Source organism: Tenrec ecaudatus, chromosome 4, assembly GCF_050624435.1.
Source record: "Tenrec ecaudatus isolate mTenEca1 chromosome 4, mTenEca1.hap1, whole genome shotgun sequence".
Lineage (NCBI taxonomy): Eukaryota > Metazoa > Chordata > Mammalia > Afrosoricida > Tenrecidae > Tenrec > Tenrec ecaudatus.
In genome coordinates this window covers 1,099,744-1,127,260 of record NC_134533.1, presented here as the reverse complement: position 1 = coordinate 1,127,260, position 27,517 = coordinate 1,099,744, and the positions used below count along the sequence as shown (strand labels likewise).

Here is a 27,517-nt window from a genome sequence, read left to right as displayed (position 1 = left end):
AAATAAATATCAGCTAAGGACAAGCCCAGTCAGGAAGCTGGGAAGGTCAGAAGGTCCACTGCAGGTCCAGCGCAGATGGGGCAGGACTGGCTAGGAGGCTGGGTCTGGACGTTGCTCCACTCAGATGCTTCCGGAAGGCCGGAGCCTGGGGTTGGCGCGCCGGGCGCGGCTGGGGGCGCTGGGCTGGGCGAGCGGGAGCCCACAGGTGGTGTCCTGGCATAGGCAGCTCTCGATGTGGGTGTAGCTGAGCTTCAGGGTGCCCCCATTCGGGCAGCTCAGTGTCACCTCTCGCTGGCTGGTCTGCTCCTCTTTACAGCAGGAGCACTTGTGGTCCAGGGACTGGGCCTCTGCCGAGTACCTAGGGAGGGAGAGCAGTGTGAGGCCCGGGCCTCCTGATGCACCCGGCCCCCGCGGCCCACAGAGCTGGACTCACATGGCAAAGGTGCCGCAGGATCCGGCACAGTCATTCATCACCACCTCCTTGGTGCAGCCCGCATGTGTAATGGTCCTTCTCACCGGGACGGTGGAGCAGGGGATCTTGGTCTCGTTGCGGTGGGTACCTGGGGGAAGCGAGGTGGGATTTGGGCTCTTCTTGCTCCTGTTTGTCAGTTCCTTGGATGGGACTCCCCCCAACCCCAGGCAGCCTGCCATCAGCCACCATGCCAAGCCAAGAGCAAGCTGGCCTGCTCCTCCCAGGGGCAGGGTGAGGGCTCCCTGGTGTTCAGATGGGAGCAGGAGGCATAGAGGGGACGGGGGAGCGGGGCCTATACCCCCTCAAGGAGGCCCAGGCTGAGCCCACCTACCTGTCGAGGGAGGACCAGGGGCCCACCCAGTGGAGTACTCACATTTCCTACAGCAGCCATTGGGCATGAGGGTGATGGAGCCCTGGGGGAGGAGGGAGGGGAGAAGAATGAGCCCCTGCACTTCGGAGCCAGAGCCCCCTCCTGCCTCCAGGTTGGGAAGGGGTCATCCGGCTAAAGGGCCCTCGAGGACCCCAGACCACAGACACTCACAGGGATGCAGTCGCTGGGGTCGAAGTCGGGGCAGGTGATGTTGGAGACAGAGGAGATGAGCTGGTTGTGGATCTTCACACAGCTGAAGAAGGTGCAGTTGTTCTTGGGGTCGCTCTGCATGTCTCCGGGCTGTGGAGACGGAGGGGCAGAGACCGGTTGAGGGGGTACAGGCAAGCCCCCCTGACGCTGGTCTACCCAGAGCACAGACTGGTTGGCAACACCCTTGCCAGGCCAGGCCCCCACCCTGGGCCAAGTGCTGCCTCCAGGGACAGGTGCAGGCCCCTGCCCCAGGACATGCAGTGGGTCCTTCACCGGAGAAAGGGCCTGCAGAGGCCGTTCATGGCCGGCATAGTGGTTGCAGGTGTGTGGTTCTGTTCATTAAGACGCTCAGGTATTGTGATCGTGTTCATTAAGACCCATTGGTTACCCAAGGAGGCCTAAGAGGCAGCGGCACCATGAGGGTCTGGGGCAGGAGGAGCGGGGTGTCCTGAGCTGAGGGGGTACAGGATCTCTGCAGTGTGATTTGGGGCTTCAGTCCTCCAGAGGATGAGGGGTGAGCGTGTGCGGTTCAAAGCCAGCTAGTTCGGCACTCTTCCCTAGCTCCCGCCCCCGCCGGAAGCGCTTTCACAGCCAGGGAAGCCCGGGCCTCCCAGGCCCCGCCTTGTCAGGAGGCGGGGCACGGCGAGCAGGGCCCGCCCACGCCCACCTTCAGGATGAGGTTCTGGTTGCCAGGCCGCTTGATGATACAGTGGGTCTGCTCGCACTTCTTGCAGCATTCCCCGGGGACATCCACCAGCTCGAAGCCCTGGGGACACGGCGGCGCGGGGCTGAGTCTGCGGGGTCCCGCAGAGCAGAGCAGCCCCAGGACCCTCGGTGGTGGGAGGGGCTCGGCAGGAGGTGGGGGCGGGCTGCGGGCGGGGCGGGGCTTACGGGGTTGCAGTGGGTGTTGCACGGCACGTGCGTGCAGGAGATGACGTGCAGCTGCGTCTGGTTGTCCATCTCTTCCGTGCAGATGCATTTCTGACACTTGGAGGAGTAAACTGGAGAGCCGGGCTGCGGGTGCAGGGGCTCACGTGAGCCGCGGCCCCTGCCCTTCACCCCGGTAATGGGGACCCGGAAGGTGGGCCCCCAGGTCTCCCCCACCCAGAGCTGCCCGGGGAGCCCTCCCACTCCTGAGCTCACCTGGTACTCAGCATTTTCGACAACACACACGCCCTTGGGCACTTGAGAAAGAGAGAGAACGTGGGTCAGAAACAGCCAGGCGGACCCAGGGTGACGCCCCGCCCCGCACACTGCAGCCCCCTCCTCGGGTCATGCAGTACAGCCTGACACACAGCCCTGACTCCTGTGAGCTGCTGGTAGTGGCCCTTGGCCCCCCACACTGGGCACCTGGGACACTGCTTACCACATGTGTAGACAGGGCAGCACCTGCCGGGGACCATGTGGCTCTTCACCTGGAATCCCAGCAGACACACGGGGGGCTTCTCCTGACACAGGCTGGTGTTGCACTCTGGGGGGCAGGAGGGGCCGAGAACAAGGTGAAGGCTCCCTGAAGACCTCTGCACATGCCCCCAGACCAGCCCCTAAGCCCACAGGCCTGAGATCCCAGTCACAAACCCTGTGAGGACTTTCCGGTGCCCCCCACCCCCAGCCCCATCCAGAAGCCTGCCACCCTGAGACATGCTGGATGGCATCGCCACCCTGCCCCGGGCACCCTTACTGCAGGAGGTGATGTTGCAGCAGGGGTCAGAAGGGTTGATCTCCACGACAGGGTAGGTGCCATCCTCCTCACAGCGGGTGAAGGGCTGCTGGCTGCACTTCTTGGGGTGGCAGACGATGCCGCTCCCACCTTCCAAGCACACGCAGTCCTTGCAGTCGAACTCAAAGTGCTCCCCAAACTGCGGGATAAGACGGCAGGCAGGCGGGCAGGGCAGTCACGTCCGTGGCCTTGCTCCCCTCCCCACCTCCAAGCAGTACTGGACTCTATAACCCCACAGCTGTGGCTGCCCCCAGTCTTGGCAATACCAGCCGAGCAGGCGGCAGGTGCCCCCTGCATGTTTTGTGGGTCCATGCAGGGTTGAGTCCACGCCAGGGAGCACACAAGGCTCTGGGTACTCAAAGTGCCACCTTGGATTTGGACAAAGTTTCACAGGCCAATGGTCATGGGTGGCAAGTGGAGAGAGCACTAGGTGCGTGGGCACAAATAGCCAGCTGAAGGAGGGAAGGAGGGAGAGATGGGTGGTAACAGGGTAGTGGATGGATGGGTGGATCAATCGATCAATGGATGAATAATAAGTGGATAGATGGTTGGATATGTGGATGGAAGGTAACAGGTACTCGGTGGCGATGATAAATGGAAGGGTGGTTGGATACGTGGGTGAAGGTGGCAGGTGGTGAATGGATGAGTAAGTAGGTGAGTGGGTAGCTGGCTGGCAGGATGGGTAGGTGGACAGATGAATGGGGGTGGCTGAGGGATGGATGAACAGGTAGATGGATGATGGGCAGATGATGGATGGATGGATGGATGGATAGTTGATAGATGGATGGGTAGATGATGGATGGATGGATGGATGATGGATGGATAGACAGATAAATGGACGGATAGATGAGTGATGGGCAGATGATGGATGGATGGACAGATGGATGAATGATAGATGGATGGATGGGTGAATAGATGGACTGGGTAACTGAGAAATGGGCAGAGCAGTGGGTGGAGGTTCCTACCAATCTAGCCGCTCAGGACCTTCCTGATCTCACATCCTCTCTCTCACACACACATACCCCAGCCCCCCAAAGGCAGGGTATGTAGGGGGCCTGCAGGTACAAAGTGGAGACTGACCTCTCTGGGCACGTTGTCAGGTCCCACACAACCTAGAGTTGGGAGGGAAGAGATTCTATTATCTGAGTTCCGCCCAGGCCCCTGCCTTCCCCACCACCACCAGGGGTGAGTGGTCACTGAGTCAGACTGAGGCCTCTGGGCACAGGCCGTGGGGGAGGGGCGGGGTGGAACTAGGCCCGTGCGCGCCTACCACACGTCTCCACACAGACGTCAAAGCCAGGGGCGTAGTTCATGGTGCCTTCCGGGCAGAAGCAGCCTTCCACCAGGAACGTGTTGTTCTGCTGCTGCTGGGAGCTGGGGACACAGGCGCCATCAGGACGGGCGGGGCGGCACTGACGAGGCCGGGCCCCGCCCCACCCCTGCCGGCCCCACCCTGCTCACCTGGATTTGCAGGTGGGCTCCTCCGCAGGCCCGCAGGCGTGGTACTCGCGGTGCGAAGGGCAGGTCACAGCTGCGGAGGAAGCCAGGGTCAGAGAGCACTGCCGCTGCAGGAGCCTTAGCTCCAAGGGACCCACCCGCCCCCGCAGGCCTCCCGCCCCCCTCTCGCGTCCTGGCAGGGCGCACTCACGGCAGGCCCCGTGGGTGCGGTTGCGCCAGTCCACACAGATGTACTTCTGTGCGCAGAGGGCCGCGTAGGCCTGCAGGCTGGCGCACTCCAGGCTGGAGTCAGGCACCAGGCAGCTATCGAACACACAGGCGTCGTAGTAGTGCTGCGGGGGGGCCAGGTCGTGGCACTTGGCAAACATGCTGCAAGGAGGTGCGGGAGGGTCAGGCTCAGCAGAGGCCACCCCTCCCTGGTGCCCCATGCTTCAGGCCGGCGGACCCTGTGCCCTGCCTGCACCCTCTGCTCCCTGGCATCGCTGCCCCCATTGGCTACTGGCACCAGGCGGGTCACCTGTCCTTGATAAGTTCGCAGACAGGGGACGGCACACAGGAGTTGTTTCCCCCTGGCTGGGTGACGGGCGGGCGCTTGGTGGTGACCGCAGTGTGGGGACAGTGCGGCTTGGAGGGGTCGTTGACCACCCAGTCGTCGGCGGAGATTTCGCAGTCCGAGATGATTTCCCCACTGGGCCGCATGCAGTCGTCTGCTGTGTTGTTGGTGCACGTACCTGGGGGAAAGGTGGCCATGTGAGCCCACCCCACCCCCAGACTACCCCTGGGGCCCTCTGGGAGCCCCAGAGACCTGTGCCCCTCGGGGACACCCCCCCCCACGGGCTGGCAGAATGTGCACACGTGGGCATGTCCGTACAGTAGTCTCGTGCTCACATACACTCACACACATGCACTCACACACTCACACGCTCATAGGCACTCCAGCCCCGACCCTGCGCACACTCACCACACTGGCCCTTGGTGTTGTTGCCAAACAGGTGGTAGGGCAGCTTGACGGAGAAGGACAGGCCATTGTAGGACACGAGGGCACCCAGCTCGGGGATGTCCACCACGTAGTTGATGCCTGACTCATAGACCTTCAGCCCGTACTTTGTGTAGGGCAGGGCCACGGCCTGCTTGTTGATCTGCACCTGGGGCCGGACACACAGACACACCAAGTCAGTGGCAGCCACCGGCCCCAGACTCCCCGAGCCATGCTCCCTCTGCCTCCCACCCAGCTGTGGCCCGGCAGGTGCCTGGGCGTGCCAACCCTTTAGGCAGACTGAGCTCCCAGGGGAAAAGGCTCCCTTGGGCGGGCCCCGAGCTCGGGGCCCTTGTCACGCACCTGCACCTTCATGGGCATCATCTGCACGGTCTTGAGCAGGACCTCTTGCGTCTCGTGGCGCACGATGAGGGTGCGGGGGCACGAGACCTTGTCGTTGACGTCGCAGTGGTAGTTATCAATGTAGATCCCAAAGTTGTCCACCATGGGGTGGATCTCCTCAACCAGCACATACGTGCAGTTGCCTTGGTAGCTGTAGTAGAGCCCGTCGAAGGTGATGAAGTGTGGGTCCCCCCAGCCTGTGCAGTAGCCTGGGGAGGGAGTGCCCGTGAGCTGGCAGTGCCCGGCCAGGCCTCCGACTCAGGATCCAAGACCCAGCCAATATCAGGAAGTCCAGTGCCCAGGTACAGCTGCTGAGGCTGGGTGGCTCAGCCTGCAGCCCAGAGGGGCACCCCGGGACGGTGCACCCTAAAGGCCAGGCTGAGGATAACCTGGGCTCCCTCTAGAAGGCCTGGGCTCGGACACCACTAACTCCAGAACCTTCCATCCTCGGGCACCCTCCCCTGAGGGCCATCTGTCCCAAGGGTTACTGGAGTCTGCACACAAGGGGCCACAGCCTCCCCTCCCCCAGAGGGGGTGCTCACATTCACACTCCCAGTGCCAGCAGCAGCCGTCAGGGTCCTTCACGGGCACGGGCGGAAGGCCGTTGGAGCAGGTGGGCATGGGCGGGGGCTTGCACTCCACCTCCACGATCTCCACCGTGTTGTTGTACTTGCAGATGGCCATGGTGCAGTTACACAGCCACCACGTCTCGTTCTCCTGCGGCCCAGGGACACAGGGTCATGGAGGGAGGGCGCCTTCCCGGGGGCTGTGGATGTCCTCAGGGGGCCCAGCTCAGGGCCCGAGGCCGAAGCCCCCGCCCACCACCCACTGACCTGCCGAGGAGGATCGAAGTCAGGGCATGCAGAGGGCTTGGGGGTCGACCGGGATGCAGACGGCGTGGAGGTGGCCTCTGGCTTGGAGGACGTGGTAGTTGGTGAGGATGTGGATGGTGTGGACGGCGTGGAGGTGGGCTCTGGCTTGGAGGGGGTCGGCGAGGGCGTGGATGGGCAGGACCAGTTGAAGACTTCGAAGGTGCACTCCACAGAGCAGTTCACATAGTAGCAGAAGCCCCCGTGGACGCCACTGTACACCTCCTCACCTAGGGGAGGGGACAGAGAGGCCGGGGACACCCTGAGGACCCGCCTCCTCGGTGTCCCTGAGGAAGGCTCACCTGCCTGCTTCGGGTGTCTGGGGCGTTTCTGAGACAGCTGGGTTGTTAGAGGAAACACACGCGCACACACATACACACACACACACACACACACACGCTTGTGTTCTGGAGAAGCAACCTGAGCCGGCGTCCATGAGGGCTCCAGGGGCCGCACCACGCAGAAATGAGAGCCTTCTCAGACACCGGCCCTACTGCCGCCCAGGACATCCTCGTCAGCCCTCCAGCCGCAGTCCTGGGTCTGGGAGGGGGAGCTCCTCAAACAGCCCTGGGTCTGCCCCCACCCACTACAGCTTCTCCCCAGCCCCGCGGCCTCGCCCTCGCAGTTCCCTGCTCAATAAAGCCCAGTCTGGCCTGTCCTCAGGCACCTCCCACGCCTCCCTCCAGCCGGAGGCCAAGCAGGGCCTCCACGCACAGCAGCGCAGGCCCCCTCCCCTGGGCAGCTCTGGGCTGGATTCCGAACCAATGGGCAGAAGAGGCAGTGCCTGGGCCCCACCCCCCGGGGCGGGAGAAAACAAGTGCATGGGTACCTGGGTGGTAGTAGGTGCCGTTCAAATAGCAGCAGAACACCTGCGTGGAGGAGCTGACCTCGAAACCGGTGCTCATGCTGATGCTCGGGGTGCTGATTGGTGTGGATGTGGGCACGCCAGGGGTCTCCGTGGTGCTGGCAGTGGTGGTTGGGGGTACTGTGGTCTCCGTAGAAGTGATGATGGTTGGGGTTGGTACTGCTGTGGTGGTGGTGGTGGTGGTGGTAATGGTTGGGGTTGTGGTCTCTATGGTGGTGCTGACAATAGGGGTTGGTGTCTCTGTAGTGACAGTGGTGCTGCTGGGCGTTGGTCTCTCGGTGGTGGTGGTGGTGGTGGTTGGGGTTGTGGTCTCTGTGGTGGTACCAATAGAGGGGGTTGGTCCCTCAGTGGTGGTGGTGATTGTAGGGGTTCGTGTCTCTGTGGTGGTGGGGGTAGTGCTTGGCGTTGGGGTCTCCGTGGTGGTGGTAGGGGTAGTGGTTGGGGTCTCCGTGGTGATGGTGGTGCTGCTGGGCGTTGGTCTCTCTGTGGTGGTGGTGGTGGTGGTGGTTGGTGTCTCCATGGTGGTACCAATAGAGGGAGTTGGTCCCTCAGTGGTGGTGGTAGTGGTCGTGGTTGGGGTTGGTGTCTCCGTGGTGGTACCAATAGAGGGGGTTGGTCCCTCTGTGGTGGTGGTGGTGGTGGTGGTGGTGGTGGTGGTTGGGGTTGGTGTCTCCGTGGTGGTGGTAGGGGTAGTGGTTGGGGTCTCTGTGGTGATGGTGGTGCTGCTGGGCGTTGGTCTCTCAGTGGTGGTGGTGGTGGTGGTGGTTGGGGTTGGTGTCTCCGTGGTGGTACCAATAGAGGGGGTTGGTCCCTCAGTGGTGGTGGTGGTGGTGGTAGTTGGGGTTGTGGTCTCTGTGGTGGTGCTGACTGTAGGGGTTAGTTTCTCTGTGGTGGTGGTGGGTGTAGTGGTTGGCGTTGGGGTCTCCGTGGTGATGGTGGTGCTGCTGGGCGTTGGTTTCTCGGTGGTGGTGGTGGTGGTGGTGGTGGTGGTGGTGGTGGTGGTGGTGGTTGGGGTTGGGGTCTCTGTGGTGATGCTGACTGTAGGGGTTGGTGTCTCTGTGGTGGTGGTGGGTGTAGTGGTTGGCGTTGGGGTCTCCGTGGTGATAGTGGTGCTGCTGGGTGTTGGTCTCTCAGTGGTGGTGGTGATGGTGGTGGTGGTGGTTGGGGTTGTGGTCTCTGTGGTGGTGGTGATTGTAGGGGTTCGTGTCTCTGTGGTGGTAGGGGTAGTGGTTGGGGTTAGGGTCTCCGTGGTGATGGTGGTGCTGCTGGGCGTTGGTCTCTCTGTGGTGGTGGTGGTGGTGGTGGTGGTTGGTGTTGCTGTCTCCGTGGTGGTACCAATAGAGGGAGTTGGTCCCTCAGTGGTGGTGGTAGTGGTCGTGATTGGGGTTGGTGTCTCCGTGGTGGTACCAATAGAGGGGGTTGGTCCCTCAGTGGTGGTGGTGGTGGTAGTGGTGGTGGTTGGGGTTGGTGTCTCCGTGGTGGTGGTAGGGGTAGTGGTTGGGGTCTCCGTGGTGATGGTGGTGCTCTTGGGCGTTGGTCTCTCAGTGGTGGTGGTGGTGGTGGTGGTGGTTGGGGTTGGGGTCTCTGTGGTGGTGCTGACTGTAGGGGTTGGTGTCTCTGTGGTGGTGGTGGGTGTAGTGGTTGGCGTTGGGGTCTCCGTGGTGATAGTGGTGCTGCTGGGTGTTGGTCTCTCAGTGGTGGTGGTGATGGTGGTGGTGGTGGTTGGGGTTGTGGTCTCTGTGGTGGTGGTGATTGTAGGGGTTCGTGTCTCTGTGGTGGTAGGGGTAGTGGTTGGGGTTAGGGTCTCCGTGGTGATGGTGGTGCTGCTGGGCGTTGGTCTCTCTGTGGTGGTGATGGTGGTGGTTGGGGTTGGTGTCTCTGTGGTGGTACCAATAGAGGGGGTTGGTCCCTCAGTGGTGGTGGTGGTGGTGGTGGTGGTGGTAGTGGTTGGGGTTGGTGTCTCCGTGGTGGTACCAATAGAGGGAGTTGGTCCCTCAGTGGTGGTGGTAGTGGTCGTGATTGGGGTTGGTGTCTCCGTGGTGGTACCAATAGAGGGGGTTGGTCCCTCAGTGGTGGTGGTGGTGGTAGTGGTGGTGGTTGGGGTTGGTGTCTCCGTGGTGGTGGTAGGGGTAGTGGTTGGGGTCTCCGTGGTGATGGTGGTGCTCTTGGGCGTTGGTCTCTCAGTGGTGGTGGTGGTGGTGGTGGTGGTTGGGGTTGGGGTCTCTGTGGTGGTGCTGACTGTAGGGGTTGGTGTCTCTGTGGTGGTGGTGGGTGTAGTGGTTGGCGTTGGGGTCTCCGTGGTGATAGTGGTGCTGCTGGGTGTTGGTCTCTCAGTGGTGGTGGTGATGGTGGTGGTGGTGGTTGGGGTTGTGGTCTCTGTGGTGGTGGTGATTGTAGGGGTTCGTGTCTCTGTGGTGGTAGGGGTAGTGGTTGGGGTTAGGGTCTCCGTGGTGATGGTGGTGCTGCTGGGCGTTGGTCTCTCTGTGGTGGTGATGGTGGTGGTTGGGGTTGGTGTCTCTGTGGTGGTACCAATAGAGGGGGTTGGTCCCTCAGTGGTGGTGGTGGTGGTGGTGGTGGTGGTAGTGGTTGGGGTTGGTGTCTCCGTGGTGGTGGTAGGGGTAGTGGTTGGGGTCTCCGTGGTGATGGTGGTGCTGCTGGGCGTTGGTCTCTCTGTGGTGGTGGTGGTGGTGGTGGTTGGTGTTGCTGTCTCCGTGGTGGTACCAATAGAGGGAGTTGGTCCCTCAGTGGTGGTGGTAGTGGTCGTGATTGGGGTTGGTGTCTCCGTGGTGGTACCAATAGAGGGGGTTGGTCCCTCAGTGGTGGTGGTGGTGGTAGTGGTGGTGGTTGGGGTTGGTGTCTCCGTAGTGGTGGTAGGGGTAGTGGTTGGGGTCTCCGTGGTCATGGTGGTGCTGCTGGGCGTTGGTCTCTCTGTGGTGGTGGTTGGGGTTGGTGTCTCTGTGGTGGTACCAATAGAGGGGGTTGGTCCCTCAGTGGTGGTGGTGGTGGTGGTGGTGGTGGTAGTGGTTGGGGTTGGTGTCTCCGTGGTGGTGGTAGGGGTAGTGGTTGGGGTCTCCGTGGTGATGGTGGTGCTGCTGGGCGTTGGTCTCTCTGTGGTGGTGGTGGTGGTGGTGGTGGTTGGTGTTGCTGTCTCCGTGGTGGTACCAATAGAGGGAGTTGGTCCCTCAGTGGTGGTGGTAGTGGTCGTGATTGGGGTTGGTGTCTCCGTGGTGGTACCAATAGAGGGGGTTGGTCCCTCAGTGGTGGTGGTGGTGGTAGTGGTGGTGGTTGGGGTTGGTGTCTCCGTGGTGGTGGTAGGGGTAGTGGTTGGGGTCTCCGTGGTCATGGTGGTGCTGCTGGGCGTTGGTCTCTCTGTGGTGGTGGTTGGGGTTGGTGTCTCTGTGGTGGTACCAATAGAGGGGGTTGGTCCCTCAGTGGTGGTGGTGGTGGTGGTGGTGGTTGGCGTTGGGGTCTCCGTGGTGGTGGTGCTGCTGCTGGGCGTCGGTCTCTCGGTGGTGGTGGTAGGGGTAGTGGTTGGCGTTGGGGTCTCCCTGGTGATGGTGGTGCTGCTGGGTGTCGGTCTCTCTGTGGTGGTGGTGGCGGTGGTGGTGGTTGGCGTTGGGGTCTCCGTGGTGGTGGTACTGCTGCTGGGCGTCGGTCTCTCCATGGTGGTGGTGGAGGGAACGGTGGGAGATGAGGTGGGGGGAGCAGGTGTGGAAGCACACTCCTTGCAGCAGTAGACGTTGATCTCGTAGTTGAGACACATCGGCATGGGGATGACTCCTGGCTTCTGGTCTTGGTTCTTGCACACCAGCCCGGTGGAGACATCACACACCACCGATTGCCCCAGTTCCTCAAGCGGCCTGTCTGGATACATGACGGCTCGGCAGGAGATGTTGGCTGCCCAGCCGGGTGCACAGAGGTTTCCTATCATCTCAAAGTCCCCGCCACCTGGCTTGAACTGAGGTTTGCCTGAATCGATCCATCCTGTCCACTCACAAAGAGTACATGGAATGGTGTGCGTGGGGGTCAATTCTGTCACGGGCGTAGGAGTTACAGGTGTGGATTTTGTATATCCGGTGGTGGTGGTGGTGGTGGTGGTTGTGGTGGTGGTGGTAGTAGTTGGGGTCGCTGTGGTGGTGCTGATAGTAGGGGTTGGTATCTCCGTGGTAGTACCGATTGAGGGGGTTGGTGTCTCCGTGGTGGTGGTGGTGGTAGTGGTTGGGGTCTCTGTGGTGGTGCTGACAGTAGGGGTTGGTGTCTCCGTGGTGGTGGTAATGGTAGTGGTTGGGGTTGTGGTTGCTGTGATGGTGGTGGTTGGGGTTGGTATCTCCGTAGTGGTACCGATAGAGGGGGTTGGTGTCTCCGTGGTGGTGGTGGTGGTGGTGGTTGGGGTCACTGTGGTGGTGCTGACAGTAGGGGTTGGTGTCTCCGTGGTAGTACCGATAGAGGGGGTTGGTGTCTCAGTGGTGGTGGTGGTGGTGGTGGTGGTTGGGGTCTCTGTGGTGGTGCTGACAGTAGGGGTTGGTGTCTCCGTGGTGGTGGTAATGGTAGTGGTTGGGGTTGTGGTCGCTGTGGTGGTGGTGGTTGGGGTTGGTATCTCCGTGGTGGTACCAATAGAGGGGGTTGGTGTCTCCGTGGTGGTGGTGGGGGTTGGGGTCGCTGTGGTGGTGCTGACAGTAGGGGTTGGTGTCTCCGTGGTGGTGGTAATGGTAGTGGTTGGGGTTGTGGTCGCTGTGGTGGTGGTGGTTGGGGTTGGTATCTCCGTGGTGGTACCAATAGAGGGGGTTGGTGTCTCCGTGGTGGTGGTGGTGGTTGGGGTTGGGGTCGCTGTTGTGGTGCTGACAGTAGGGGTTGGTGGCTCCGTGGTGGTGGTAATGGTAGTGGTTGGGGTTGTGGTCGCTGTGATGGTGGTGGTTGGGGTTGGTATCTCCGTGGTGGTACCAATAGAGGGGGTTGGTGTCTCCGTGGTGGTGGTGGTGGTTGGGGTTGGGGTCGCTGTGGTGGTGCTGACAGTAGGGGTTGGTGTCTCCGTGGTGGTGGTAATGGTAGTGGTTGGGGTTGTGGTCGCTGTGGTGGTGGTGGTTGGGGTTGGTATCTCCGTGGTGGTACCAATAGAGGGGGTTGGTGTCTCTGTGGCGGTGGTGGTGGTGGTTGTGGTGGTGGTAGTGGTTGGCGTTGTGGTCTCTGTGGTGGTGCTGATGGAGGGGATTGGTGTCTCCGTGGTGGTGGTGGTGGTTGGAGTTGTAATCTCTGTGATGATGGTAGGAGTTGGTGTCTCTGTAGTGGTGGTGGTGGTAGTAGTTGGGGTTGGGGTCGCTGTGGTGGTGCTGACTGTAGGGGTTGGTGTCTCTGTGGTGGTGGTTGGGGTTGGGGTCACTGTGGTGGTGGTGGTTGGTGTTGGTATCTCCGTGGTGGTACCAATAGAGGAGGTTGGTGTCTCCGTGGTGATGGTGGTGCTGCTGGGCGTTGGTCTCTCTGTGGTGGTGGTGGTGGTTGGGGTTGGTGTCTCCGTGGTGGTACCAATAGAGGGGGTTGGTCCCTCAGTGGTGGTGGTGGTGGTGGTGGTGGTTGGGGTTGTTATCTCTGTGGTAGTGGTGATTGTAGGGGTTCGTGTCTCTGTGGTGGTAGAGGTAGTGGTTGGCGTTGGGGTCTCCGTGGTGATGGTGGTGCTGCTGGGCGTTGGTCTCTCAGTGGTGGTGGTGGTGGTGGTGGTGGTGGTTGGGGTTGTGGTCTCTGTGGTGGTGCTGACTGTAGGGGTTCGTGTCTCTGTGGTGGTGGTGGTGGTTGGCGTTGGGGTCTCCGTGGTGGTGGTGCTGCTGCTGGGCGTCGGTCTCTCGGTGGTGGTGGTGGTGGTGGTTGGTGTTGGGGTCTCCATGGTGATGGTGGTGCTGCTGGGCGTCGGTCTCTCGGTGGTGGTGGTAGGGGTAGTGGTTGGCGTTGGGGTCTCCGTGGTGATGGTGGTGCTGCTGGGTGTCGGTCTCTCTGTGGTGGTGGTGGTGGTGGTTGGTGTTGGGGTCTCCGTGGTGGTGGTACTGCTGCTGGGCGTCGGTCTCTCCGTGGTGGTGGTGGAGGGAACGGTGGGAGATGAGGTGGGGGGAGCAGGTGTGGAAGCACACTCCTTGCAGCAGTAGACGTTGATCTCGTAGTTGAGACACATCGGCATGGGGATGACTCCTGGCTTCTGGTCTTGGTTCTTGCACACCAGCCCGGTGGAGACATCACACACCACCGATTGCCCCAGTTCCTCAAGCGGCCTGTCTGGATACATGACGGCTCGGCAGGAGATGTTGGCTGCCCAGCCGGGTGCACAGAGGTTTCCTATCATCTCAAAGTCCCCGCCACCTGGCTTGAACTGAGGTTTGCCTGAATCGATCCATCCTGTCCACTCACAAAGAGTACATGGAATGGTGTGCGTGGGGGTAGATTCCTGGGTGGGTGTGGTGGTCACAGGCGTGGTTGTCATGGTCCCTGACGTGGTGGACTCTGGGGTTGGGGAGGTTGTCGTGGTTGAAGTCGAGGGGGTGGTGGGCGTGGTTTTGGGGCGGGTGGGGGTCGTTGACTGAGGAGTCGTAGACGATGGCGGGGTAGGAGTGGTCGTGGGCGTGGCGGTGGTGGTCGTGGCGGTGGTCGTGGTCGTAGGCACTGTGGTCGTAGGACACACATCCATTGGCAGGCAGCAGTTGACCCGTATCTCGTAGTCATAGCAGAGTCCAAATGGCCCATTTTCAAACTGGTCTTCGTTTTTACAGATGAATCCAACGGAGACATCACACTGAGCCTTCTGGCCAAGCTCCTCCCAGCTGAGGTGGGGGTCTGTAGCCGACCTGCACTCGATGTCCTCAGGGGCACTGCAGACGCCGTCAAATGTTTCCCGGTCACCACCGTCACTGCCAGAGCTCGGGTGGTCCTCATTGATCCAGTCCGACCAGAAGCAGCACACGGCTAAGGAAGAGAACCAACAATGGGAGGGCATCCTGGAAAAGGCCCCTTCCATGCAGAGAGCCTTTGTCCCCAACCCTGGCCCCACATAGACCCAACTGTCGAGTCCAGCCAGAGGCTGACCATCCTGACCCTGAGTTTGCAGCTGGAAATGTGAGCCTCAGAGAGCACAGGGGCTCCTCGGCTGCACCCAGTCAGGCGGAGGTCTCACAGCTCCCAGACCACGGCCCCGCCTTCGCCATTTCCAAACCCTCAAGTCAAGGTGTGAATCGCTAGGGAGTCAGCATCTTGGGGAGGAGAGCATTTGCCTCCCACACAACCAACAACCCTGCCACCCCAGGCCAGTCAGTGCCACGCCATCCACCCCTGGGCGGGGCCATCTGGGACAGAGGCAGGAGAACAGCACCCCCTGGGGCCATGTGCAGATGTGTCCAGCTGAGCCGAGGGGAGCTTCTCCTGGTTTGGTGAGGCTGGGGTCCCTGCCCGACAGTCCCCAGCTGTCCCTGGGCAGCGTCTTCCCCACGACTTACTCTGAGCGCTCGAAGGAGGAGCTGCAGTGAAACACAACAGAGAGGCGAGTTGTTGGAAGCAAGCGGCATTCAAGCCCTGCTGTTTTACAGTTCGGGTTTAAATTTTCCTGTGGGTGTTGGGGAGGGATGGGTTGGGGGGAGCCACCCTCTCCCTGGTGACTTGTTCAGTGACAACTGAGATTCCAAAGAGAACCCTGGGGTCCCTGTAAAGCCACTGCAGGTCAGAATCCGCAGGCGGCAGCGGGCCTGCTTTTGGCTTCAGGGGGTGCCCTGGCTGGTTTGGGGGGACTTGGGGTTAGGTCTTCTGTGGGACATGGCCGTGGTGCAGCCCTCCCAACTCTCAGGGCTGGAGAGTCAGGGTCAGGGTCATGCCCCTGATCTAAGAGGAGGGTCAGCATTCTGTCTGGGATCAGAGCCAGTCACAGCAGGTTCTGCCTGTCCCCCTGATTCACGAAGGAGGCCCATGCAGATGCCAGGCTGTGGCCATACCTGTGCGGGGAGTGGTGGTTGGTGTGGTGGTGGTGGTGGTGGTGGTGGTGGTAGAGACAGGGGTGGTGACAGGGGATGTCAGAGATGTTGGGGGCGGCGTGGTGGTCACACAGATGTTAAAGTGCTTCTCGATTGTCCCGTCGGGACCACAGATCTCCCAGTAGCAGAAGGCTCCATTCTGAGTCTGGTTGACAACCTTTCCTGATGGGGAGGGTCGACCGTCAACACACAGGGCCAGGCCCGCAAGCAGCCCTCACACCCGATGGCCACCATTAGGGAGAGACTGAGTGTAGCCCATCTCAGGCAGGTGGCACCGCAGGCCAGATAGGCCCTGAGGAAGCCCCCCACCCGAGCAAGGCACATTTGGGCTGTGAATTTGCTGAAGGAAGCACCCCCAGGAAGGGAGCGAAGGGGCCCCATGAGGCAAGGTCCAGGACAAGCCTCAGCCACCCCTTCCCCGCCCCCTGGGAAATGCGCCCAGGTAAGGCCGGCCCATCACGTACGGCAGGACAGCAGCAAGCACTCACCTATGTCCGGCTTACAGGTGACCTCTGAGGTGTTGGTGCACACACTGTGAAGTAGGTGCAGTCAGGAGCAGCCCAAGGCCCTGTCCCTGCCAGGGGCCTCAGCCCACCTGTCCCCCACAACAACCTCACCCAGTCGGGACCCTGGGGTTCCAAAGGGTTACGCGGGATGAGAATGGGGCCCTCTCTCTCCCACACGCTGCCTCCTGTGTGCACATGCATGCATGTACGTTCATCTGAGTGCATCTGCGTGTGCATCTACATGTGTGTGACTGAGTGTGCATGTGTGTACATCTATGCTGTGTGTGCATCTACATGTGTGTGGCTGAGTGTGCATGTGTGCACATCTATGTAGCTGTGTGCACATGTGTGCCTATGGGTGTGCATGTGTGTGCTTCGATGTATGTGTGACCAAGTGTCCACCTGTCTGTACATGTTTGACCAAGTGTGTGTAGTCAAGTATGCACATGTATGTGCATCTCTGGGGGTTACCAAGTATGCACATGTGTGCCTGTGTGTCTAGGCATGAGTTTGCATGGCTTGTGCCTGTGTGTGCTCACATGTGTGTGCATCTGTGTGAGTGCGTGTGACTGGGGGTGCACATGTGTGCCTGTGTGTCTAGATGGCTTGTGCTCATATGTGCGTGTGCGTGCGTGCCTGTGTCTCTGTCCCCGTGTCCCCTGGCCCTCCAAGCCTTCTGCCACGTGGGCTCAGGTACCAAGACTCGCAGATGTCCTCAGAGGGCACCGACGTCCCTGGTGGGTAGCGGTTGTCCCCGATGTAACAGCCACACTGCTCACTGGTGACACACTTCTTCAGGTCCTCATCAAAGATGGGCCTGTCCGCAGGGCACCGCGGGTAGCAGCCTGGGGGACACAGGGCTCTTGGACTACCTCTGAGGAGCCTGGTCCGCCAGACCCCATCAGCATGCCCAGGGTCCCCCCACCCCCACCACGGCAGGCCTTTGGGGAGAAGGCCTGGTATCCTGTGCCCCACCCGCACCAGAGGAAACCAAAGGCTCCGCTCGGCCACGCCCAGCTGTCAATGGGCTGCCAGCCCCGCCTCGTCTGGGCGGTTCCCGGCCCTCCTCCGCCCCTCCCCGCTCGGGGAGAGCTGGCCTCCCAGCACTGCGTGCGGGCAGATAGCTTAGGCCTTCTCGGGCCCTGCGGGCTGCTCCCGGCCCGCGTGCGCGCGCGCACTCACCTTCCAGGTAGGAGACGGAGATGTTGGAGTGGATGCCGTTGATGGTGCGGCAGGTCTCGAAGCTGCGGTTCCCGCACGGCTCGTAGTGCCACTCGCACTCATCCGGGGGGTTGTAGTAGTCGCAGAAGATGGCTGCGGGAGGGGGCGGGTCAGAGCCCGAGGGGGCGCCGGGTCGGCCGCGGCGCGCGCCCCCCTTCCCCCTCCCCCGCCGGCCGCCTGGGGGACGCGTGTCCTGGCGCACTCACGGCACAGGTCGGGCGTCCGCCAGAAGACGCAGGCCTCCTCCTTGGTGCACTCCTGCGCGTAGGAGGCCACGGCCGAGCAGAAGCACTCGCAGTCACCGCCGGAGTCGCACGAGCAGGAGTCGTGGACGCAGGCCTCGTAGAAAGGCTTGGGGTCCACCTGCCCGGGGAGCGGACGTGAGCCCTGGGCCTGCTGCCCGCGGGCCCCGCCCCTGCCAACGGTGCCCAGAGCTGCGGGAGCACACCTGAGTCCCCGCACAGAGCCCCTACCACAGGGGGGACAGGCCGCCTCCAGCCGCGCCCTCAACCCATCCTGGCTCCAGCTAGGCCCCGCCCACCTCGCCGCGGCCCCGCCCACCTTGCTGTGGCAGCTGGTGAAGACTTTGCTTTTAATGATGCTGCACTGTTTCTCGGCCCAGGAGCGTCGGTGCGGGTTCATGCTGCACGGATCCGGGGTGGTGGTCACGTCGGTGCAGGTCGGGGCCTCCTTCCAGCTGTTACCGAAGTCCAGCTCGCTATCCACCACCATGTGGTCCCGCGTGGTGAAGTCGTTGTTGGAGCGGTCATCGAAGTTGCCACACAGGCCGCACACGGTGCCCTGCGGGTGTGGGGGGAGCGACACACCGGGGAGTGTTGCCAAGGGGCCGCGGGAGGGGGCGGGGCGGGGTGGGCGGGGCGGCAGCGAGGTGCGCGCACCTTGTAGGAGGGGGCGAGCTTGACGAAGATGGTGGTCTTCTTGTCCCAGATGACAATGATGCCGGTGCTGGCCTCCACCACCAGGTACTGGCCCACTTCCCGCGTGGTGTAGGACACGTGGTGGCCTGTGTCACGCTGGATCACCACGCGGTGCTTGTCCTCCAGCTTCAGCTCAGTCCTCTGTACACAGGAGGGCCGTCATGGACCCACGGCCTTCGCGAAAGCTGGGCCACCCCCAGCCCTTTCCCTGCAGAGAGCCCGCCCACACCCACACCCACACCCCCGCACTCACCCCCAGGAAGATCTTGATGGCCTTGGAGCAAGTCACACCCGTGGTGCCGCAGGGCACGTTCTCCGTGATGATGCTGAAGGAGCCCTGGGAGACGTTCTGGCCACAGTAGTCCTGGGAGGGGAGGGACATGTGAGCGCTGGTGCCAGACCGGCCACCCGGATGCTGGTGGGTGCCCTCTGGTCCTGCATCAACTGGGACACAGGCAGACCTGGGCCCTGCCTCCCTCTGTGGTAAGGATCACACAGAGGGAATAAGGACCCCGCTATGGGGTTAAGGACCTCACTGTGGGGGGAACCTCCCTCACATTGAGTATAAGGACCCCGCTATGGGGCTAAGGGGTTAAGGACCTCACAGTGGGGAGAAAAAGGCTCTGAGTGCGGCAAGGACCCTCATTATGGGGTGAGGTCCTCACTGTGGTGTAGAGAGCGTGATAAGGCGAGGCAGAACTCTGTGTGGGGGTAAGGATCTCTGTGTGGGACAGGGACCTGGCTATGGGACAGGGACTTAGTGTGGGGAGAACCTTGGTGTGGGAGGGGCTTGGTGTAGGAGGGGTGTAGTATGGGAGGGACTCAGTGTTGGGCAGGAGCCATAGGAGAGACTGGGGGGTTGACAGTCCCTTTTTTCCTGTGTATGACCTGCCAACCCCATCTCCCTGCCATGTACCCCTGAAAGGTAAAGAAGGGGCTCCCCCAACCCTCTGCAAGATGGTGGCAGGAGGCCTGTCCTCACCTGGGCCACCACGTAGGAGCAGTGGCCGTCAAAGTCGTAGTACTTCTTGTCAAAGGTGATGTAGTGCCCACTGCCATAGATGGCACAGGTGCCGTGGCACACGGCCTGGGTGCACGTCCAGCGTCCTCTCTGGCAGGTGCTGAGGAGATGGGGAGGGGCTGGAGGAGCTGGAGTGGCTGGCAGCCACCCACCCCTGCTCAGGGCAGCCGGCTGGGAGCCCTCCATCACTCCGGGGAGGCACAGGGAGGGGACCATCTGGCTTGCCTCACCAGGTATTGCAGTCCACCTTGATCTTGGCCCCAGGGAGGTACAGATCCTTGTTGTGGACACAGGGGCACCCCTCCTCCACCACACAGCCACCTCTGCCATCGTCAATCAGTCCCTCCGGGCACACACAGCCACTGACACACTCTGTTTGATACTGGAGGCCAAGGCGGAGAGGGGGCACAGTCAGAACCCGAGGGGCCGAGCCCTGTGCAAATTGGCCCCCAACCCCACACTGGCTCCACAGACCCAACTCCAGGAGCCAGGTGAGGCAGCCTGCCACGGGCCCTACACTGGCCCCGGGACTCAGGACCTGGGCCACTGGCTCCTTCCAATAGGCAACAATGTCCCTGTGTCCTCCTGAGCCACTCTGGGCCCCCTCCACCCTCTGCCCTCTGAAACCAGGCCCCCAGCTGCCCGGCCCCCTCCACCTCCTGCCTGCTGAAATGCGGCCCCAGCACTCACATAGCCCGCAGCCAGTGTCTGGCAGCTGAGGGGACGGGGGTTGCGGATGGCCAGTGCAGTCAGGTTGTTACAGTCTATGTGGATCTTGGGGGACTTGCAGCCTGTAGGACGGGGGGGGGGGGGGGGTGTCAGCTCACTGAAGGTGGGGGTGGGGCAGGGCCTGAGGGGCAGTGGTGCACTTACTCTGGCCCAGCAGTTTGACCTGCATGCAGTGCAGCCTCCCGTTCCGGCAGACACTGAGGGGAGAGGGGGGAAGGAGGTGTGTGGAGGTGAACAGCCAGACCTCTGGGGTCTGCACCCAGGCCTACTCCCCAGGCAGGGCCCCAGAGATGCCTTCAGGAGAGGAAGCCCTTTCGGGGCTCTGTGGGGTGCCCTGCATCTCAGCAGCCCCCAGCCAGTCCTTCCTCATCCAGTAGCCGAGACACTGCGGATGTCCCCCACCCCTGGACCAGAGGCCCAGCCGCCCACCCCTGCCTCATGGGGTCCGCCACCCACCACCGCTCCTCCTGTCTCAGGACCACATCGCCCGCCTCCAGGTAGAGGCCCCGGTGGTAGCAGGAGCACTTGGCAAGGGGCACGCAGCGCCCTTTCTCGTCCAGGAAGGTGTGGTCGGGGCAGCCGCAGCCGTCCACAGGTGCGAAGCCCTTGAGACAGTGCTTGTCGGGCTCGGAGAGCGAGCGGCACGTCTGCTGGCAGGTGGTCAGGTTGTACAGGAAGATCTGAGAGTTGGGGCAGGAGCCCACGTCCTTGTCTGCAGAGGGGACGGAGGCGGGGCGTCAAGGGTCAGGGGCTATGTCCCAGCTCTACACACCTCCTGCAGCCCCGGGCCAAGGGTCCGCGCCCCCACCGGTCTGCCCCCAGCGCCCCACTCACTGCAGACGCGCTCCCGCCAGCCCCACAGCATCACGCCCTTGGCGGCGCAGGCGCGGGCGTAGGAGGACAGGGCGGCACACATGCAGTCCTCGTTGTTCTGACAGTTGCACGTGTCGTACTTGCACCTCTGCGCGCGGACAAGAACGCGGGCTTCAGGCAGGACAGGGCGCAGGCATGCACAAACACCCCCACGCAAGGGGCCACATGAAGATGCACACGGGTGCAAGCACTCTCCGGCATGTACACTCACCCACAGGCACACAGAATGCGCAAGCCCACATGCACACAGGTTGACATGTGCACACACATGGGGAGCGGGAGCTGCTGGCTCCTTCAGGGGGAGGCTCCATATGTGCATGTGTGTGGGTGCTGGGTGCACCCACCTTGTAGTACTCGGTGGGGTCCACAGCAGAGTGGCACCTGCCAAAGGGGGTCTCCGTCTTCTTCAGCAGGGAGCACCAGTGCTCGGCGTAGTTGGCTGCAGAGGGAGGGGTTTGGACCTCAGTAGGGGGCAGTCCATCCCAAAGGTGAGCCCTGACCCCTGCCCAGGTGTCTCCCTCCAGGTTGGATCTCCCATCATGTTGGACAGCTCAGGGGCTAACTGACCAGATGCCCCTGCAAGGCCAGCCAGAGGCAGGTGACCCACATGCCCTGCTGGCAGCTCTTCTAAGAACCCGAGCTCATGGGGAGGGGGAGGGTGCCAGCTGCCATAGCACCAGGCACCTGTGACTTGGCACCATTGATCACCCACCAGCAAGCAGCAGCTGACAGCCTGCTCACCCACCCTCCTGGTGCCCATGCCTGGGTGCCCGGCTCACCACTCTCAATGTTGAGGGAGCATGGGTCGTCCAGCCAGTCCAGCTTGTCATGGCAGCTCGACTGAGCCTTCCAGGTGTTGGCAAAGCCAGCACCTGTGGCCTCCACCAGCCCGCCGGGCGTCTTGAAGTCATCACCCTCCAGGCCATTGAAGTTCCCACAGAGGCCTGGGGGCAGGCAGGGCCAGGTTGGGAGTGGACCCATGAAGACTAAGGGGGCTAGGAGAGGGCTGGGGGCAGGGTAGGACCAGGTTGGGAGTAGGAGAGGACCCATGGGGGCTGAGGGGCCAGGCCAGCACGGGACAGGTGGACCTGCAGAACCCCTAGTTGCCACTCACCCTGCACGCGGCCCTGGTTGCTCTGCTCCAGCGTGGCAAACAGCTGCATGATAGGGGCCAGCTGCACTTGCAGCCGCAGGCCGAAGGCCGTGTTCACGATGATGTGGTAGGAGGAGGGCCGGAAGATGGAGAAGCTCGCTGCATGGGGGATGTGGGGCGGTGAGGGCACATTGGGGCCAGGGGCCAAGCCTCAGGAGGGGCTGGAGCTGTGGACACTGGCGCCGCTCCCCTGTCAACTGGAGCCTCTGGAGGGCCCAGCCTGGAACCCCAGCCTGAAGGGGCCTGGACCTTGGGGGGCAAAGAAACCCAGGGCACTCTGTGCACTCACCAGTCACGTGGGGCAAGTTGACCTCCAGCTCATTCAGGAGGACGCTGCCGTCAGACTTGAAAGCCACCACCTGTAAAGAGAGAGCAGGGGCTGACAGGGGCCCTGACCAGGGGCAGGGGCAGGGGCAGGGCAGGGGGCAGGGAACGCACGTTCTTCTTCCTGTCAGTGAGCAGGACCACGGTCTTCAGGCAGGTCTGCTTGTCAGTGGAGCCGCAGGGGGCCAGCTCACCCAGCAGAGCATAGGAATCATTGTGGTCACCCTGTGGGGTGGGGGGGTAGGGAGAGGCAGGTCTTAAGACAAGGCAGCACTGAGGAGCAGCAGGGCCCCACACCCAGGGCGCCACTCCCTGAAGACCCCACCATGGCAGCCAGGCCCACCTTAGCCAGGATGTAGTAGCAGTCCCCATGGAAGGTGAACTTCTTCCCATCGAAGGTGGTCGTGTGGGAACCGCCCTCCAAGGCACAGGTCCCAGGGCACGGCAGGTCTTTGCATGACCAGCGGCCAGACTGGCAAAGGCTGTGGGCAGCGGGAGCGGGTCAGGGCCAGCCCACCCACCACCCAGGCCGCGCTTGCCCTCACGCTGCCCTGGGCGCCTGGCACTCACCACTGCTCACACTCATTGGTGACCTGCTGGCCAGGAGAGTACAGGTGTCCGTGCAGTTTGCAATGGCACTGGCTCACGGGGATGCAGCCACCACCCGCTATGTCGTCAAACACGGTGCCTGCGCGGCGGGAGGAGGGGAAGTAGCCATGATGCTGGGGGCTGCCAGGACCTGGCCCTTGGCCGCAGGCAGCCCTGATCCCCACCAGCTCCGAGGTGAGAGTTGTGCCTCCAGATGGGGGGTGTTCTGGATGAGACACTTCAACCTGCAGGTCCCTCCCATGTGGACTTGTTCCCTGATTTCAGGGTGGTCATGTGCGGAGAGGGGCTGCCATCACTGCCCTGCCCAGTGCCCCTAACTTCCACAGCTGTCCCCTCCAGGAGCCGACGGGTGCCCCGCGCCCCCACAGAGCGCCCGCCTCACCTTCGGGGCAGAAACAGCCGTCCATGCGGTGCTCCTCGCAGAGGCTGCTCTGCTCCAGGTGCGAGCAGGTGTCCATGCAGGGGGAGCCGCTCTCCAAATAGATCATGTTCCCGGGACAGCTCTTGGCTGCGGGGGCAGAGGGGGCGGTGAGCCGCGCGCCCTCCGAGGCCGCCTGGTCCCGGGGTCCTCTCCCTCCGGTCCGCCCGCGCGCGCTTACGGCAGAACGAGGCGCTCCTCCAGGTGGCCGGCCGCCCGCCCGCGTGCGAGCACTGGCGCGAGAACTCGGCCATGGTGCTGCAGACGCAGGCGGCGCCCGCGCCCCGCGCGCAGCGGCACAGGTCCTGCACGCACGCACGCACGAACAGCTCCAGCGGCACCCGCGCCCGGCAATCCGCGAAGGCCTCCGCCTCCAGCAGCCGCTCGCACTTGGCGCGCTGGCGGGACAGACAGGTGCGGTGGGCGGCTGCTCGGCCCGGGGGGGCCCCCCGCCCCCCCCGCCCGGCGGGCGCCCTGCCGACCAGGGTACCCCCCCCCACTCACGTGCTCCGCACAGGCGGCGGGAAGCGACTCCTCCTCAGGGTCTTCGCAGACCACCTCGGGCTTGTTGATCTTCTGCATGTTCCCGAACTCAGTAGGGCTGAAGGCGATGCCTGGGAGGCGGAGCCCGTCAGCGAAGGTGCCGGGACGACTCCCCCCGCCCCCTCCCGCGCCCCAGAGACTCGGGGGCCGCCTCACCATCACTGAGAAACTCGGAGTAGGTCTGCAGGCCGTTGAAGTCCCCGCAGAGGCCGCACGTGTGATTCCGGAACTTACTGTCCAGCTCCAGCTGTTGGAGGCGGGGTGGGGGAGAGAAGGGAGTGGACAGGTGAGCTTCTGCAAGCGGGCACCCAGGGCAGGGCAGGTGGGCGCCCAGTGCTCCGCGCAGGTGGACTCCCAGGGCAGGGCAGGTGGGCACCCAGACCCCAGGGCAGCCTACTGAAAATAGCCCAATCGTGAAGGGAGGACCGGGTGCAGGCACCAGGAAGCGCCAGAGGCTTCTAGGAGCCCGCAGGGGTCCAAGGGAAAGGTGAGACGCCTGCCTCTAAATTCCAAGGCGCCTCCCAGGAGAGGGAACCCTGAGGCCAGGTACAGACTGGGTAGCTCACCCAGCCCGGTTCAGAGGGTCCTCCCCGCCTCCACCCCCTGGGTCCTCGGGTCTCCCCTGGGGGCGGTCGCCGCCCTGCATGCTGTCCGTGCCCACCATGAGCGAGTCCTCACGGTTCCACATGAGGGCGAGGCCGGCCCGCGAGTAGACCTTGGTGTAGGCGTCGTTCTTCTCGATCAGCAGCCCAGAGCTGTAGTGGGGAGTGCTGACCCTGCGCGTGGGGGCGGGAGGGGGGGCAGACATCGAGTCACGAGCCGAACCCACACCCCGCCCACCCGGCCAGCTGCTTCGGTTCCCTTCTCCCCTCCTCCCAGCTGCACCCTGAGGATAGACGGCCTTGGCCTCCCTCTGGTGGACGTCATGAGCAATGGCAGGACAGCTCGGATCTCCCTGGGCTGGATTCAGCCTGGTCACGGAGGTTGGTGCAGGGCCCTTCCCAGGGGCGTGGAGGTGAGCGGACTGGGCTGCCACCGGCACCAGATGGTCACTCAATGAGTCCAATGAGTGGGTGGCTTCTCCGGGCCCCTGCTGACCCATTACTCCTGATGTTCTACTTCCCCCTTCCTGTCTACACTTGGGGCTTGGCCCTGTTGCCTGACCTCACCTCACCCTCCACCCCTGTGACCAATTGCCTGCTAACCAGCTGGCAGGCAGTGGGGGTGGGGGGTGGCAAGGGCAGAGGTGCAGCAGGAAACAGAACCCCTTCGAGGCAGGCAGAGGGCTGACCCACAGGTGGGGGAACCAGCCCAGCTGGAAGGCATTTAAGAGATTGCCATTGTTCCAAACACAATGGGGAACAAAAGCCGTGCAGTGGGGAAGGGGCTCCCTGCCTGCCTCTGCACCCCTTCTGTAACTTGATCTGTGCACCCAAGACCTAACAGGGCCCTGAATCCCCACCACTAGCCACAGTCTGGTGGGCTGAAGGTCCAAGGGTCAGGAGCTTCCAGGTAACCCCCCACCTCCCATCCCAGGGTAGAATTGCCCTCCACCTACATGGGCTTCCCTGGGTGCCCGACTGGGTTTGTTGAGTGGGACGGAGCTCAGACCCAGCCCTCAGGAGTCGGCTTCATGGGCTCAGCAGAGGGGTCCCACCCCCACCAGTGGTTTAGGCAGAGTGGGCTGAGCAGCGAGAGCACCCCCACCCCCATCACTAGGCCCCAGGCCCCTGCCACACTCACAGGGCCCCGTTCACCACAGCCAGCTGCCGGGTCAGGTACACGGTGTCATCCTTGATGGTCAGCAGGATGTGCTCAAGCTCCAGGTGGCCCCCTCGGCGGCCGGGGCCCCGCTTCAGGTGCACGGCGAACTCCTTATAGGAGTCCCGGCAGTCGGAGGCAAAGTTATAGTCGCAGAGCCCGCGGAACTGGAAGATGTCGCCATCGAAGGTCTTGTAGTGGCCGTCCCCCCATGTGCTGCAGACTGTGTGCCCGTGGTTCCGCATCCTGCCTTCTGGGAGCGGTGGACACAGGGTGAGCACCAGGGCTCACCTGCCACCAGCCGCCCGAGGGCCTGATAACACCCGCAGGTGGCTTAGGACCCATGTGGCTTAGCAGGGGGTCCCAGAGGACCCCTGTGGTTGTTCCTTTCCCAAGGAGGGACCCTGAAGGACCCTGGTGATTCCACCCCGAGTCTCAGCCCACTGAGAAGACGTCTCCGACTGAGGTGCCCAGCACCCTGACTGCCTTGGATTGGGGTACTCGGGGAACCCCTGTGGCTCCCTAGCCACTTTTTCTGCCTCCTTGTGTCCCACCCAGCACCCCTGTGTGCCATTCTGCCTGCGTCGGCCAAGACACGATGCTGGAACCACCCTGTCCCACAGGCTCCTCTCCTCCGGAAGCCCTCACCCTTAAGAAAGTGCATCTAGACTTGAACCCGCCTGGGTCCTGGGACACCCCTGCCCAGTCCAGCTCCCATGCTCCTCCATGCAGTGGTCCAGCTCAGGCCCTGGTTCCTGGTGGCTCTCCCCACACTGGAGGGCAGGAGGGGCTAGGACTACCTCGTCCTCTGTTCCTCCCGCTTCAATGGCACCAGGAGGCTGCAGGATCAGAGGGCAACCAGGCCACCCCAGTGCCCACCAGGACCAGCCCAGAGGCAGGAGAGAGGAGGTCCAGTTTTGGACGCCAGGGTCAGACTCGCCTATCCTCTGGAAGATCCCCCAGCCCCTACCCCAGAGTGGGGAACCTGTTCATCCACCCCTTACCTCTCTGGAGCTCTGTGCCAGTGGCCGAAGCCAAGGCCAGACAGACCGCCACCAGACGGGCTAGGGGCAGCCCCATGGTGGCTCCGATGGCTGGTTGCGGAGAGCGACCTGGGGCAGGGGTCTGGGTCTTATATGCTGGGCCTGAGGAGGCGGGGAGGGAAGGGGAGGGGCAAGGTGTGGGTGGGGCATGTGCAGATTATCCAGAAAACAGCTGTGGGGGCCCAGCCCCACGGCCCGAGTGGGGAAATATTGATTCAGGTTATCGGAGGGTTATCTTTTATTGCCCCTGGGTAAATGAGGCTTCCTCAGGATGCGGCAGCCCAGTGCCCAGGGCAGTGCAGACCACACCCAAGTTTAACCTCAACCCCTCCCAGCCCAGGCCGGGGGGCTCATGCAAGAAGCGGACGCATATCCTGGCCAGGCCTTCACCCAGCCCACAGCCCCAGCCCACCAGGCCAGAGCCCCTGAGCAGAGCAGGACACCCCGAGGGGCTTCCCGGAAGCCCACCCTACCCCTCACCTGTTCCCTAAGCTCTCAGCCAGAGTCAAGCGAAGGCAAGATGCCCACCCACAGCCACCCACTCAGACCCGTGTTGGAGAACCTGCTGGGGGCCCCAAGCCCTGCTCCCCACCCCATGGCTCCATGCAAAACTTCCCTCTCTGTGGCCCTAATCCCCTCTTTCCCAGCAGAGCCGGGCTCTGGAATTACATGTAATTGGAACTCCGGAGAGCCCCGGCCAGCGAGACCGTGTGAGGAACCAGGCCCGCGGGTACTCTCATCTCGAGGCGAGAGTGGTGGGCACGAGGACACAGCCATGGACGCCGAGGAGCTCAGGCCTCGGGCCTGGTCGTACACGGGGGTGGGGTTATGGAGCCTCAGAGCTAGAAGCCAGCCCCCAGGACTGTTCTAGGGCAGCTGCAGACTGCGAAAGTGGAGAATGGGGTACAGAGAGAGACCCCGAGTTCTCAGGCGATGAAGGGAGCTTCTTGAAGCAATTTCAGCCATCGGGGGTATGGTACAGGTACAGGCGCCCACTTCCTGTCCAAGGCTGCCTCCTGTGACCATGCCCAGGAATGTG

General features: G+C 62.8%; 1 protein-coding gene across 1 annotated transcript; it reads right to left on the bottom strand.

Annotated features, from left to right (window-relative positions):
- Positions 1 to 26,515, bottom strand: MUC2 (mucin 2, oligomeric mucus/gel-forming). The gene is made up of 47 exons (XM_075545181.1): positions 26,440 to 26,515; positions 25,418 to 25,688; positions 24,336 to 24,450; positions 23,831 to 23,921; positions 23,636 to 23,745; positions 23,313 to 23,529; positions 23,096 to 23,221; positions 22,675 to 22,792; positions 22,448 to 22,586; positions 22,219 to 22,329; positions 22,070 to 22,139; positions 21,742 to 21,879; positions 21,410 to 21,571; positions 20,972 to 21,066; positions 20,589 to 20,715; positions 20,211 to 20,466; positions 19,899 to 19,951; positions 19,716 to 19,816; positions 19,256 to 19,407; positions 18,987 to 19,125; positions 18,258 to 18,368; positions 17,966 to 18,145; positions 17,628 to 17,867; positions 17,273 to 17,429; positions 17,028 to 17,159; positions 16,543 to 16,690; positions 15,828 to 15,871; positions 15,301 to 15,501; positions 7,307 to 14,284; positions 6,442 to 6,707; positions 6,151 to 6,325; positions 5,570 to 5,817; positions 5,192 to 5,375; positions 4,748 to 4,961; positions 4,421 to 4,599; positions 4,234 to 4,303; positions 4,043 to 4,146; positions 3,853 to 3,884; positions 2,734 to 2,911; positions 2,419 to 2,523; positions 2,196 to 2,236; positions 1,944 to 2,066; positions 1,720 to 1,818; positions 1,014 to 1,142; positions 846 to 885; positions 434 to 560; positions 1 to 358 (listed from the first exon to the last, which is right to left on the bottom strand). The coding sequence occupies exons 1-47, from the start codon at positions 26,513 to 26,515 to the stop codon at positions 121 to 123; spliced, it is 13,410 nt and encodes a 4,469-aa protein (XP_075401296.1). The 3' UTR covers positions 1 to 120.
- Between the last annotated feature and the right edge of the window lie 1,002 nt (positions 26,516 to 27,517).